Source organism: Athene noctua, chromosome 6, assembly GCF_965140245.1.
Source record: "Athene noctua chromosome 6, bAthNoc1.hap1.1, whole genome shotgun sequence".
NCBI lineage: Eukaryota > Metazoa > Chordata > Aves > Strigiformes > Strigidae > Athene > Athene noctua.
Genome location: NC_134042.1, coordinates 23,414,409 through 23,429,988, shown reverse-complemented (window position 1 = coordinate 23,429,988; position 15,580 = coordinate 23,414,409). Strand labels below are relative to the sequence as shown.

At 36.0% G+C, this 15,580-nt stretch overlaps 1 protein-coding gene across 3 annotated transcripts in view; it reads right to left on the bottom strand.

Annotated features, from left to right (window-relative positions):
* The window catches only part of AKAP6 (A-kinase anchoring protein 6), a 297,564-nt gene that overhangs the window by 155,445 nt on the left and 126,539 nt on the right, over positions 1–15,580 (bottom strand). For all 3 annotated transcript variants that reach the window (XM_074909861.1, XM_074909863.1, XM_074909862.1), the window contains exon 5: positions 13,635–13,757. In XM_074909861.1, coding sequence (XP_074765962.1) covers positions 13,635–13,757 — 123 coding nt within the window. The remainder of the gene's footprint in view (positions 1–13,634; positions 13,758–15,580) is intronic.

Sequence of the window (15,580 nt, the reverse complement as noted above, 5' to 3'; positions counted from 1 at the left end):
ACTTTTCCCAGTCACCATGTACCTATATATAAATATCAGCTGTTCTTATTTAGCAAGAAATGAAAAGTGAGGCAGGAATCATGTAGTTTTATTAAAGCTACACAACTAACTGTAAACAAACAGGAATAAAGACTCCAAAACCAGGCGTGCTATTTGCTGTTGACTGCATGGGGCAAATGAAGCTGTTCCCTGACTTTTACAAAACTGATTGATCCATCAGACAGCAATACTGCAGAACCTGTATGAGGAAAAAAGCAGCACCTCCTGGATCTATATCGGGCTCTGAACACAATAAAAATAAGAGAGTGCTTTTCCAGCATGTAATAATCTGTCCCTCTCAGCTTATTTGTCTGTAAAACTGGGGGGTGAGAAAAATTATTTGAAAAAATATTTATTTGAAGTTCCCCATAGGATTTATTTTATGGTTGTAGATACTTAGATTTAGGAAACTTCTGTTGAGTAGGTATCCTACGGTATGTATGTAACAAGTTCTGATATACAAACTTTCACTGTTTTTCAACCCCCTGTTCTTAGCAAATCCTTATTGTTTGGTAAAAAAAAACAAAAAACAAAACAAAACAAAAAAACCCAAACAAACAAACAAACAAAAAAAACAACTGGGTCTTGACCTATTCATGTCTACAGTAAGTACAATCAACTATCAAATATTTTTGCTTTCAGACACATGGACTTTGTATAAACAAGTATTTTTTTTAAGTTATGAAGTGTCCAACTAATTATTTCAAGTGTATTTTCTGTCTCTGAAACACAAATAAGTGACTAAGTATCATGTGGGCCTACAATGTATACATAAATATAGATTAGTTTAAATGACACATCAGTTTACACCTATTGCCAGATTAAGACACTGTATTAAAAAAAAAAATATTCTCAATCATACTACTAGCATGTGTGGTGTGCTGGGGTACCCCTGAGACTTAATGTTCTTGAGGTTAATTTTTGATGTGTTTAAATACCTTTGAGAAAAATATCTCTGCTTCTAGAGCATTTATTTTTTAGAGCAATGGTACAGACAATTAAAATTATCTAAAAAACCTATGATTTTAGAATTTGAAATAGAAAGGTTAATTTAAAATTTCCTAATAGTCATTTGCATTTTTGGAGAAAACCACAATATTAGTAAAATATGGACTTCTATATTTAGGTACAGTTGAATATATATTTTGGCTAATAATGTAGGACTATTAATTATAACATTCACTGGGATAGATATAATTCAACTGTGAGATTTAGAGTGGTGGGAACAGTTTCTGGTAAAAAAGAAATAGGCTGCTTTGACTGAGACAATCCTGGAAGGAAAAACAAACTCCCACAAATATTATCAGCAACGTTATGTTTTGGATAGGGAGACAGTTTCCACATGCAGTAAAGTTCTAAGAAAATGGAGCAACAAATGTGTGTCACTTATGTACTGTATTTATGCTATCTACCAGTAATCTCTAAGAAAAAAAATGTTGAAAATTTGATTTTAAATTTTTTTAAATTACCATATTTCTTTTGTCTTAAAGGAAATACGAATTATAACAATTACTGAATATTTATTCTTATATTCTTAATATACAGTTACTTTTGCAACTGTACAGGTCCTGGCCCAGTTACCTCCTAATAGCTGGCTGTGACAAAATAACAAGATATCAAGTGCTGAGTTCAACTTTTGGTTATGGAAAGGTCGCTTTTTTTTTTTTTTTTTTTTTTTTTTTTAAGGAGTTCTGATCACACAGAAAGTCTCTGTGTGGTCACTCCATATTATTTACGTACTCAAGTTAACAACTTAATAAGCCATGTAATAATGCAGTGGTATTTTCATACTTGAACACTACCTGCCAATGACAATCAGTAAATCAAAAATATAACTACCACGTAAGATGCCCTTATAATAACATGGAAATGGTCATATATTTAGCATTCTAATGACATAATACTAAATACATAATTAATTGGTCAATGATTATATAAAATGGATATTCATATGCAATTTATAAATGGAAAAAGATCCTATCTTCTATGAAATAGTGCATTTCATGCATTACATCTACAAATATATAATCAAACTATTTGACTTTTAAACAATTGGGGAATATCTCATTTCAGAAAGCCTTACATTTTTCATCAGGTATATAAAGCCTACTTAGTATTAGAAATCACTAGGATATGTTTTCCTGAGAATTAAATGTTACATGTGAAATAGTTCCAGTCAATGTCTCCTTCCTTCATGTTTTCCATAAAACCTAGGTGACTATAAAGAATTTTTAAATTTCTTCTTTTCTTTTCAGCTCTATATCTGAGTGACACTCCACCTGTTAAACAGAACACTAGCACTATGGAAATGCTTTATGCAGCCCCATAGTCAAGGCTGATTTTTACTATAATAGCAGGGATTCTACGATACCTTTACTTTTTAAGGACAACATGGTGAAACCTCCTCTGAAGCTGCAGCACCCACTAAGGGTCTTTTTCTTCTCTTCCTGAGACTGAGAACATACCCTCCCTATAGCAATGATGGCCAAGGGGCCAATTATCACCAACTGTTAAGCAAATCTCAAATGCTTAATACAATATGACCATAATTTTCCTTAGATGAACCACATATTATTTCCTTCTGTAACCAGTGGGAGCTGGAAGATATTTTTAAGACTGAATAGCTAGTGGAAAGATGTTGTCTTCTATCCCCTGCAACAATGAGAAAGCTTTAAAATCCAATAATTTCTTGGGTTTCTCTGGTAATTCTTTCCACTGGCATTTGCAGGTAGATAAAAATGGGCTAAATAACAATATCACTGTCTATGTTGATTCACAATATCAGATTATAAGTTAAAATGCCTTTAAAATTGACATAAAACTGATATGGGAGCCTCAGTATTGAAATCCTATAAACATCTCATGCTGGTATTGTTCCAGTGTAGATGTAGATCAGATGTAAGATGGTTGGACTGCCCAGACAATTTCTTTCATTTAAACATTCATTTAAACATAATATTAACTGAACATTCTGAGTTCAAAATGTTTAGTAATGAGATAATTATAGCAAACCCAGGAATGATTTTTACCTTCTGATCACTGATACACATTCTCCAGCTTTCATTTGATCTCAGTGTACTCTTTGTCTGGGAGGACCAAGCACATTTATGAAGAGGCCAGCTGGTGGGAGTTTTGTGAAGAGCAAACAAAATATGTTTAAAGGTGGAAATGGTTTAAAATTATAAGAAATAAACAAGACTGACTAAATGATGATTATGTGAAAGGGCCATTATTATCTATTTATATTCCATGAATCTGAACATCAAGCAGAAAGGAGACTTATTATCATTACAGTATCAGAGGGTATAGTAGATGGGACTAATGAAATTAAAATCAAAAAGAGAAAATTTAAGATACATACCAGTTATATTTCCCCTGAAAGTCAGATCAATTAGATTGTTTAATAATCTCCTAAGGGAAACAGTGAAAGCCCTGATCTCTTGAGACCTTTAGACTCGATAAAAATGTAGGAGTAAGGACTGCAATGTAATGGGCTGACAGAGCAGTAGCAGTAGCAGTAGTAGTCTTTCACATGCCACAGAATTTGTGACGGGCCAGCAAAACTAAATACAAATGGGCAGGCTCTAGCCCAGTAGTCCTACAGTAATTCCTACTTTTGTAAAACCACCTCACCCCTTTCTTCTCTGTCACAGCTTCTGCCATTCCAGTATTAGGCAATCAGTGTTCTGAAATCGAAATTTCAGGGCAATACAAGGAAGATAGATGTAATTTGCTTTTTATATATGTACACATAAAAGGTTTTACAAAATTTAAAGTTGAACTAAAGTGCCTCCTTAGTAAGATATATCTAATAAACCGAGATTCCAAATTATTAACCCAATTAATCTGTAGAATTAAGAAATTATAAAAAATAAATATAGGAGATGCAAAGAAAAACATTTAGCAATTAAGATGTCCATTCGTGCCCTGAATTTTCTATAATTCTGCTGACAGCTTTGGCCTTGCAAACACCAAAACACAGACAGCAATTGTATTACTTCTAGTACTTAAAGTGTGAATGATATTATGCCTGTGAGAGACATAGCAAAAGAACCCATGGGAGTAGACCATAGCTCTTGGCAGGTAAGTAAAAGGAAATACAGTTTAAATGTTGCTGAAAGTGTGCTTGTTTGTCCTTTGAGGTCCTAGAATTATATTCAATTAACAATTTCCAATCTCAGAATTTTTAAAAATTAATTTAATTTCACTTTCAAAAACAAATTACAGACTATATTGATCATACCACCATACTAAAATTTCAGGCAATACCATATGTTTTAATAGACATAAAAATTACCACAGAGTGCCTATATAAGCATTATGCAATTTATTAATAAAATAAACATTACAGGTGTTTAAAAAAGTTGTGACAATGATAAATTACAATGATGAATGACCAAGTTGTCATTCAAAGACGGACTATTCTGCAATTGCTATAAAGCTTCTAAGCCAGAATTTATGTGTAATACTTTTTCACTGAAATTTCCTGATCAAGTTAGTTCAAAACATTTTAAAATGGCAGTTTGATTTCATTATATTATTATAGGCACTGAATCCCCTCTATGCAAACAATTTCTTCTGCAGGCCAGACACACAATGGACCCAGTGGAATCCCTAACTTTCACCACTCAAACTTACAGTATCTGTGTTTTGAGATACCTCAGTGCCCAAGAGTTTTAGAGCTTTTGGGGGGTGAAACTTGAGAGGAGGTGAACATTTTTAACCCTGCCAAATCAAGTTGCCCTGCCTTGTTCAGCTTCACCCACAAGTGCAAATGAATTTAAACATTTCCCAAAGTCTGAACAATCTGGGTTTTAATGTGCTCTATACAGCGTTTGGCCTTATTTTCTAAGAAAACTACATCAGGTATTTAATACACACTCAGAGGAATATACAACCCTCTATATCCTTGCCTGTAAAAGAACACAGTGTTTTAAGGATCTCATTGGCCCTTACTCCAAAGCAATAAACATTAGCTTAAAAGTATTGTGGATATCAGTGAAAACAAAGTTCTAAATTTTTTAAACATCAAACATCATGAATTTAAAACGAAAAAAAAGAGTAATACATGTTCTATGTTCTTGAGAACATGATCCATGTTCCTGAGACACAAATTAGTTCATACCCTTGTTCATACACTATATTTCCATACACTTAGATCAAAAGACTTCAAAATCCTCACAAGTGATAGATTTTGGATATTACAATTTTTCCTTATCCTTCAGTAAAACAAGCAGAGCTTCTTTAGAAGGACATCCTAATATGGTTTACCTCTAGTTTAATGCCTCCTCTGTCCAGAGACAGATACTGCTCTCAGAACTAGAAAAGCTGGGACAGCCTCCTGTGGAGCTAGTTAACAACTAATATGTTACAGGCAGGCCCAACAGTGCTAACTTTTATTATGCACTCCTATCCCCTGCCTATGCACAACTATGTAAATTTGGGGTGGGAGCAAAGGGAAGAAAATGAGTCCTGGGAAGGTCTGAACCAATCAAAAATCAAAGTAAATGCAACAGCCTTTTTTTCCTCACAGCTGTACAAAGTACCTATACAAGGTTAGGTATCTATAAATTAGGAAGACAGATTTAGAAAAAAATAGTATTCTTAAGAGCATTCAAGCCATTCAGACTCTGGGAGAATTATTAAGAAATTTTTGCTTATGCTACAGGCTTTCACAAAATAAATCTCCTGAGTGGGACTGTGTGGTAATAGCTGGTAGAAGAGTATGGGAGGACAGTAAATGGACAGTCCCCTCTTTCATCACAAACACACAAAGTAATAAGAGATCTCCATCACAACAGATTTCCTACTTCTGTGATGCTGGAAGCTTAAATGTGGCCCACTCCTTCTCCTTACAAAGACAAGATAGGTGTCAGCTCTTCTTCATTGCATGGCCTTATGGGAAACAATTTCAGATCCAAGTGCAGTATTTCTGTATTGGTCAGGACAACAGTACGGTGATTAGCAGGATATATATCTCGATTTGCTCTTATATACCTGATTTTTCTCTTATTTAGTCACCAAAAAAGTCTCTGAAATTCAAAAGAACAGTTCACACAGTTTGAAAACCTCTGTTTTTCCCACTGCCAGCAACTGTACACTCTGGCTTCAGACTGACACAGGCACAGCCAAATATATTAAATGAGAGTAACATTTTCCTTTGATGCTCATGGGCACTTTAATTCAAGAAACAGAAAAACTTACATAGCGGTTATTCGGTTTCTAGACTTTAAAAGCTAAATAATAGTCACAATTGACAATATATATGGGTTCCCTTTGTTTAAGGTTGATGTCTTACTTCCTATTAAGTCCTTTTATTTGCCTGTGTTATTTGAAATCTGCTGAGTTTAGTCTATACTTCTGATTAGTATGTTCTGTAGACTGCTTCCTGTATAAAAGGACATAAATTCAGCAACCTATGCAGACCCAAAATACATTTCAAGATAAGAGCATAAAATTCAGAAATTCAAACAATAGGCTAAACACATTCAAAACGAAGCCCTTAGACTCATGGTCCTCAGACTCTTTAGCACCATCATCCTGCAGACACTATTGTGTATTTTGAGGAAAAAATCTAAATTGGCTGCCATGGACATTGCAAATGCCCATATAGCAAAAGCACAGTACATAACTTAGCCATTTCAGAGGCTTTAATACCTTTAATAAAATTACTGTTACCACCGCTACCACAAAGACAGCCAGTAGATTAGCCCAAGACATGTGTATTTAACCTTATTTTCAATGAGAACAGGTATTTAAAACTTCTCTAAACTGACATTTTTCAGAAAATAAGATTTTCCAGGGAGATGAGAAATTTTTTTTCAGACATAGCAGACTTACAAACAGATGATCAGTTATCATGAAATACTACAGAAGCATCATTACTTCACCAATACAATTTCTTAAATGTGAAAACACAATCTATTTTTTGTATGAAAGCATTTGCTGTTTACAGCTAAGAAAGTGCTGAGCCATGATGTAGCTGGAAACATATATACTGGACACAAGAAAATTCTTATTTCTTTTCTCTTTAGATAATAAAACTCTCAAAACTCCCATAACTTAAGAAGAATTTGGTTTTAGAATGGAGATGACATCTAAATTACCTATATAGAAGTAAATGCTAGTGTGAATCAATTTCTATAATTTGTTTTGAAATACTAGTGATACTTTCTCTATAATATTTTTAAGTCTGTAGCATGTAAAGTAAATATAGTGACTGAGAAGGGTAATATAATGGAAAATTTCTGAGCTAAAAAGCTCTAATGTGGCACAAAGCTTGCAACTAAATTAGGGTCAAAGTTATAGAAAGGGATTACACAATTTATTAGAAAAGAAAACCAAGAAATTCTGATTCAGGGAAATTATCATTTAGCATAACCAAACAACACTTTGTACTGCAGTGATTCCATGCAATCCTAGCCAGTTGTACTTTCTACAGAACAGTATTTGCTATTCTAGTTTCAACTAAATAGAACATATATTTTGCCTAAAAAAAACCCCAAACAAGTAACCCTGGTGAGAACAATTAATTCTTTTCAAGGAGGCCATCCTCCTCCATTCTTTCCATGAGTGACAAACAATTCCTCTCTGTGCTGTCTAGAGAAAAAGGAAACCACCAGCTGCCATCTTTTCTAAGGATATCTTATATCCACAGCTACAAAGAGAGTAAAGTGAAACACTGACAGCAGCCCTGTGGAGGAGGACTTGGGGGTGCTGGTGGATGAAAACCTGAACATGAGCCAGCAATGTTCGCTCACAGCCCAGAAAGACAACTGTATCCTGGGCCACATCAAGAAAAGTGTGGCCAGCAGGTCGAGGGAGATGATTCTCCCCCTCTACTCTGCTCTTGTGACACCCCACCTGGAGTACTGTGTCCAGCTCTGGGGACCTCACCACGGGAAAGACACAGACCTGTGAGGGTCTGGAACAGGTCTAGAGGAGGCCCACAAAAATGATCAGAGGGATGGAACACCTCTCCTGTAAGGATGGGCTGAGAGAGTTGGGGTTGCTCATCCTAGACAAGAGAAGGGAAACCTTACAGCAGCCTTTCAGTACTTAAAGGTGGAAAACTTTTTAGCAGGGCCTGTTGCAACAAGACAAGTGGTAATGATCTTAAACTAAAAGGGGTTAGATTCAGACTAGATATAAGGAAAAAATATTCACAATGAGGGTGGTGAAACACTGTAGCAGGTTGCCCAGAGAGGTGATAGATGCCCCATCGCTGGAAACATTCAAGGCCAGGTTGGATGGGGCTCTGAGCAACCTGATCTACTTGAAGCTGTCCCTGCTCACTGCAGAGGGGGTGGAATAGATGAACTTTAAAGGTCCCTTCCAACCCAAACTATTCTATGATACTATGATTTGCTCTCCTTCAAATTGCAAACTTAAATGTAGACAGGTTACAGCCACGGTCTTACTCAAAAGGGCAAAAGACAACAGCCACTTTGAAAGAAAGTACATCATCGTGAGAAGCTCTGACCATTCTTTAGCTGATTTTGAAAAAAAAAAAATCAATAATCTATCGTTTCTCGCTCTCTCTCTTTTCTATGTTCTCTGTACTCAAGATTCCAGAATTTTACTCTTATGGAAATTCTGAAGAGTAAGATTGTTAGGACAAAAATGCCTGACTACTAGTTCCAAATTTCTAAGACCTTTCCTTAAATAATTTTATCTCCACTGAAAAATATTGTTTGTCAACATCTACTAATAATGCAAGATGGATTTATAAAGTTCCATCAAATAAGTTTAAAATATTTTTCATTTGTAAATTTGTAAAAAGGTTGTCAAATTGTATTTGTAAAATTGTAAAAAGGTTTCCATTTCGAAGTCTTGCATTATCTAGCTCTAAGCATGACACTAGACACAGAAATGGCTTTGGCCAAAAGATGTAAGAGCACACCACATTAAGGTGCACAAGTAGAAGTTGTGCAGCAACAAGAAAACAGAGTACTGTGTTAACAACAGAGGGAAAAGTTAAGACTACAGAATTAAAAGTCCCAGGCCTCAGCAAATATACATAGTTCTTTTTGTCTAAACCTTTTCTTCAGCTGTTCTTCATATTCCCTCATTTGCTAGCTTACTTCTTTACTGTGCTAAAACAATTTATCTTTTTGGGTCAGGGATAAAGAGCAGTAAAATGTCTATTTTAGAAAACTAAAATGGTCAAGAGCAACATGGTCAAGAGCAGTATTTGTTGAGCTGTAAGAAATTCTGTTTGGTTCCACAAGCACAGCAGTACCATCTAGACAGATGCTTTTAGCTCATAAGCTGCCTTCAGGATACTGGTTTTGATGAGAACTGATTTGCATACCACCAAGTCTATGCTTAGAGTCTGCTAGTAGCTAATTTTGATCAGGGTGCCAATGGGCAAGAATCAGCATAACAGAAAAGATAAGCTACAAAAGATAAAGCAAATCAAAAACCATTTTCAGAAGTTCCTTTTTGGTAAGGTCAATGAAGCTATCTTTTCATTAGGAAGTGATTTGAGCCTAATCGTTCACAAAATTCAAAACCTGCCTCACTTTTTTCTCTAGTAGGGCTGACTGAAGCCTTTGTGGCAAACTACATGCTTGCTGAAAAACACCCCTGTTTTATGAAAACATATTAGAGTTTTCAACATCTGCCAGCTTGGGTGGCTGCCTGCAGGGGTGACAGAATTTCAAGTGTTGGCTGCTCCATGTCAGCCCTCCCATATCAATGGGAAGCACACAGCTCCCAAATCAGTTTCACCAATGTTACTCAGTTGTGAAGACCTGTAAAATTGAAAGAATAATTTCAGCCACTATTCCAGGGGTCTCTGAGAGCATTTTTATTGACAGCCTCATGCTTTGGTGTTACGTAAAATGAAGCATACAGCAATTTCTGTTCTGCAGACAATCAGGGAATTGAGTTTTAAAATTTGCAAGAAAACTGTCCTCCAAGCTGAAGATTGTCTATTTTGGCATATTCCAGATGTAGATTATTTTTCAATTTGTAGAAAAAATTCATACTCTCTACCCATCATGGTAAAACCTATGGAGTTTAAGTTGTAACTGTGATTTAAGAATGAAATTCCAATTTGTCCTAGAGTTAATAATTATAGTTGTGGTGTATTTGGGTATCAGGCCTGTGCCTGTATCCACACACAGTGCGCTTAGTCATGAATTCTCTGGGTGGCCCAAGAACACCCAGTTAGTCTCTGCACAGATGAGATAATGGACTAATTTGGAACAGTGGACCAACTTGAAGACAGGATGATCTTCCACCTTCACAACAATGTGCTTCACCAATTATTTCAGGAGTTGTCCAGATGGGTCATATCTTCAGATGGTCACACAGATGCCTGCAGGCAGCTCTTGCTGGGCCAAGAGCAATAGACAGACACTACCTGTGTGCTTCAAAGTGCTGATTAACATCCTGGGTAGACAATCTTCCCAGAGTAGGTATAAGAATTAACTAGAACAATAGTCCAGGGAGTCCTACTAATTTAAGCTGAAGATGTCATGCAAGAACACTTCTAATGGAGACTTGCATTGCCATCCTGTTCAAGAGATTGGACTCCTCATGTGAGCATTACCTTACATGAAGATTCTAGTAGGTTGATATTGTAGGTTTCTTGTGGGGTTTTTTAATTAAAACACTCTCTTTAAGTGTTTGTCCCACACCATTTCTTGAAATATGAAACATGTAGGAAAGCAAAGATAAGGAGAGACTTTTGAATTCAATCCTTTATCAACAATTTACGTTGGGACCCTAAAATGACAGTCAAGAATTTTACATACTGAAAAATTTGGAGGATGTTTACAACCTTGTCCTTGTACCCTTAGCAAGACTTTTCCCAGCCAATAATGAGAAAGGGAACAAGTAGATTTTTCTGGTTTCCTGCTCCCATATTTTCTTTTCTTAGATTTTGACAGCAGAGATTTAATTCATGAATGCAAAATATTCTCTCTTTATGGCACTAATTGTGTTATTGCAACAAACATATTTCCAAGAAAACAATATCACAGGTGGTGAAATTGATAATTTGTGCCAAAGGCTAAGGTCTTGTTGCTACTAATAAAAATACTAATCTACACCAAGTTTTCACTCATTCTGCGACCAGAAAATCTGCACCAGTGAGGAATCATAGTTATGAGGTTTGCTAGTGCAGATGCAGTATGTAGAAAAGAACCAACACATTTTCTTTGTTATTCAGGTTAGTTAGCCACCCGTAAGTCTGGAACCTAAATGAATAACGTACTAAGCCCTCTACTTCAACAAATCTTAGGTGAGTCTGACAGCATGTATCACCCGACTGGCACAAGAAGAAGATGAGCAGTATAAGTAGCCTTTGATCACTATTGTCTTACAATGCTTAACCAAGGGAAAATTTAGCATTGAGCTTAATGTGAACTGAAGTTCATATACTTCCGTTTAAACACAGGTTAGGATTTCTGACAGACAAATGCCACTGAAAAGCTGACAATCCAAATAATACAAATAACTATCTTCCCCACTATAAAAATGTCCTGTATTTTAGTAGTTCAGTTCTGCTGTGTAGAAACAAATATGATAGGCATATGCTTTCTGAAATCCAAAAAGAAATCACAGTTACTTTTTTCAGGATGTGCAATGATTTTTTCACTGGCTATAGACACCATAAATGTAATTATAATATCATCAAATTGAAACTGAAGTGGTTTTTAGTCATTTTACTTATTCACAAAAGAAAAACCCACCTTGTTTCATAACAGTCATCCTGAAACATAAAGATTTTCTTACCCGAAAGATATGCAGATATACAGAGTACAGCTGGGAGACTAAGTACTTACAGGGGAAAGTGAAGTTGTACAGGTGCCCACATACTCATTCATTCTGACTACCTCTAGCAATGAAGAAGTTGCCTCTAGGATACTACTCCACATTCCAGACTGATGGAACGGTTTTGTTCCCACCTCGCACAGAACCACAAGGCAAAGTTGGAAGTCATTTGCCTGCAAAAGAACTACTGTGTTCCTCCCCATGGAAGAAGGGGAAAAAGAAACTGACTGTGACACTCATCCTGGTGATTGTCCTCCCTGTTCCTGGAATTCCTTTTATCCAGTCTAGACTGAAAATTGTAATTTTACTCATAAAAACCCATCTCACCAAAAATTTCATGTTGCAGAGTAAGAGGGAAACAAATTGAAATGACCAACGCCTTTTCTGAGGTCTGATCTCTCTCTGTCTTCAGAGCACCTGTAAGCATAATGGGAATCATGCAACTGAGTGTCTGCTGTACAAGTCAAAACTCCAAACTCTGCCACAAAATTCAAAATCTGGAAGGTAAGGTGAAAATGAAGTGTCTTCATACTGCATTTGACAGACTACCACAATGGGCACTTAATCTAGTGGCTGCTTGTAGGCACTACTACAACAGAAATATTTAAGAACAGAAGACAACATTTTTCCATATAACTGAAATTCTGAAGACACTTTTCAGTTCAATTCTAATTGTGTATGTGGTTAATGTATACTTAATTAATTTAATAACAGTCATTCCAGTATTACGGTAGGGTTTAGGATGACATTTTTTCCTGTAATGCATCATGTGACTTCCTGAGACCGTCAAATAATTTTTCACCATCAGATTATCAGAGACTGGAAATGAGACTGAGCTCTGGGGGTTGATGCTCTGATGTGGGTTCAGCTAATGCACTGTTTTATCTAGCTGAGGTTTGTATCTCATTGGCTCAGAATAGTGCTATCACCAGGTTTTTTTTCCCAATTCATACTGGCAAGAACCTAAGATTTTGGCAGAGGGCAGGGGAATTTCTTAGCTTAATTTTCCATCCTCCTTTTATTTTTTATTTTTATTTTTATCAGCTAGAGTACTTTACCTATTAAGATAACAACCCATTGAACAGCTACATTGATCTCTCTTCTCTACCTACAACATAAAATTTTACTTTTGAGAATTTAATACCTGGTTTAATTCAGGTCTTTGTTTCACCTCCTCATAAACAGAAACAGCTCTTAGAATAATTCAGTGAAAGTCTCAGGAAGTTTATCAAATATTTCTCAATCTATAATTCTAGTCTGTAATATATTCAGAAGATTATTCATCCAAGTGTTTTCTACTTCCACACAATGTTTTAGCTTTTTGCACAAGAATAAGGTTAGTGACAGTTGTATTAATTACACAACAGAAATGCATATCAAGTATAATGATGGAAATAATTATTTCAGATATTGTATTTAAATGATTCTGTACTATGTCAAAACTGTGGGAGAGAGAATAAGAGTTCCTTACTAGTAAGAGTTTTGTTAATGTTACAGTGTAGTAAAAATCCTAGAATGATCAGCAGAAAACACATTATCCTTTCTCCTTCTGCTATTGCCATTTTCTTTCAGTTTTGGAGATAATTTATGAATTGCAATGTAATTCTGGCTTTTAATTTAATTTTTACAAAGCTATCAGTACATATTTCAAATGCAGAAAATAATTTGTTGGTATTTTTATTAAACTGCAATGCTGCAAATCTTACATTAAAATATAGATGCACACTAGTAATTAAAAAATAATAATCAAATAAAAAGCACAGCAGAACACTTCAATTACTGATAGTAATCATAGTATAATCTTGTCCTACCAAGTGTGTCTCCAGGTACAGTTTAAGGCTGTCTGTCTCTGCTTTAGGAGGAGTCCAATTCTCTGTTGTTTCCATGGCTTCATTTAACCAGTGAATGAATTCATCCAGCTTGCTTACAAACCCCTTACCAGATAAGAAAAAAGAAAGAACAAGAAAAGCATATTTGTTAGTAAAATGGAAATCTAAAAAATTTATGCTTTTTTTTTTTAAGACAGGAGAGTACTGTACAGTAAAATTTTGCCTTTTACAAGCATGCAAAATAAAAAAAAAAAATATTAGAAAGTAGCCTTCGAGTAAATAAGGAACAAAAGAGTGTTTCTGGGGATAATCTAAGTTGATATTTTGGGACAGAACAATGTGAGATCCATGTGACTGTGATGAAATGGAGAAAACAGCAAAGTTTTAGAAGATATGAGGGTGATATATAAAAAGCTGCATATAGATTACAATGAAAACTGAGCTGAAGACCTTGCGCTGGGCAGACTGGGTGTAGCATGAGCACTGTTGCTTGAACAAAGTGCTGAACAAAGCTGCATTAACAAGCTATACATCAGCAGACTGAAGGAAAGCACTACTTGTCAGAACTTGGGTCTTGCGATTCTGGTTTTGATTCATAGGATGAGATTCAGAGAGAAGAAATCAAAAGTAGGTGAGGCAGAATATATAGCATTTAATATAAATATTGCTGATTGCATATGAGCCACACAGATGGTGCTCCTGAGAAGACAGGAGCTCCTGCTTCTCAGGAGCACCATTTATTTCAAGATTAGTACCAATTATATTGTCTGATTAAAAATAGTGCCCCTGAATTTACATGATTGGATGATACTATAGGCACATACTGAGTACAGATAATTTTACTGAAGTCTTATCCACCACAAAACAAGAGAATAAATGGAATAAACTGACCATGATATTTATAAGCACCCTGAAAATTAGAGGATGTCCATCTATTACAAGCATCATAAGACTAGATTAAGTTAGGTCTAATACTGGTTATATTATTAGTTATTAACTATGAAATTCACAGCATGGTGAGAATTTTAATTTTCAGTTGGATAACAACTTGGTATACACACTCAGGACCTCACTCTCACCACTTTATTTATGGAATGATTTCTGGTAATTATTAGTCCATTCAAATAGCTAAAAGCAAGCTAAACATAAAAGTTTTAAAGATCCCTGAGTGACTCAGGAGCCCAAATCTCCTTCTCCAAAGTGACACACAAAACTAGAATTTTAAACAAAACAGAAACAGGAGTTTGAGCAGTTGGTGCACAGCTGTGTTATGCAAAGAAGTGCAATGGTAATAACTCAGACCAAGCAGAGCCACACTTCCTTCAAAATTCACGGTAGCGTAGTCATTTTGGCCCAACGCTGTGCCAAGAAGTAGGGTCCAGTAATCAACTCCTGGCTTCCAGCTGAAGTGGCAGTGCTTCTGAACCGAAGATAGCCCCTGGCAGGACGCTCCAGTGCATACTTCAGGCATGACAGCACTCACTGAGGCACTCTGAAGACTTTGTTTTTATTATTTGTCACGTGAGTCTCTATGAGTCCTCAGGATGAAAAGGAGGCTACTGCCATTTCTTCTCATGTAATTCACTGTATCTCAAAGCATTATAAGGAAGAAAACTCTTATTCTACAGGTTTCATTGCAGGTTGTTTATCAAGGCATTTCAGAAAGGGGGAAGGAAGACAGGAAAAACAACCCAGTGGATATGATGACTGAGATGTGCCTCTACTCTGGGCAAGTAATGAAGGTAGCCACATCTCCTCACTCCCAAAGCAGTGGCACAGCAGGCTGTGCCACAATGGCTATGTTCCCCACGTCAAGCCATGGGACAAAGGGAGGCAAGATGTTCCCCTGGTTCCATTGCTTGTTTTCTCCCAGCTCGCAGTGGAGCATAAGAGATGCCAGACTGGCAGAGTGGGAGACGTGATCCGAG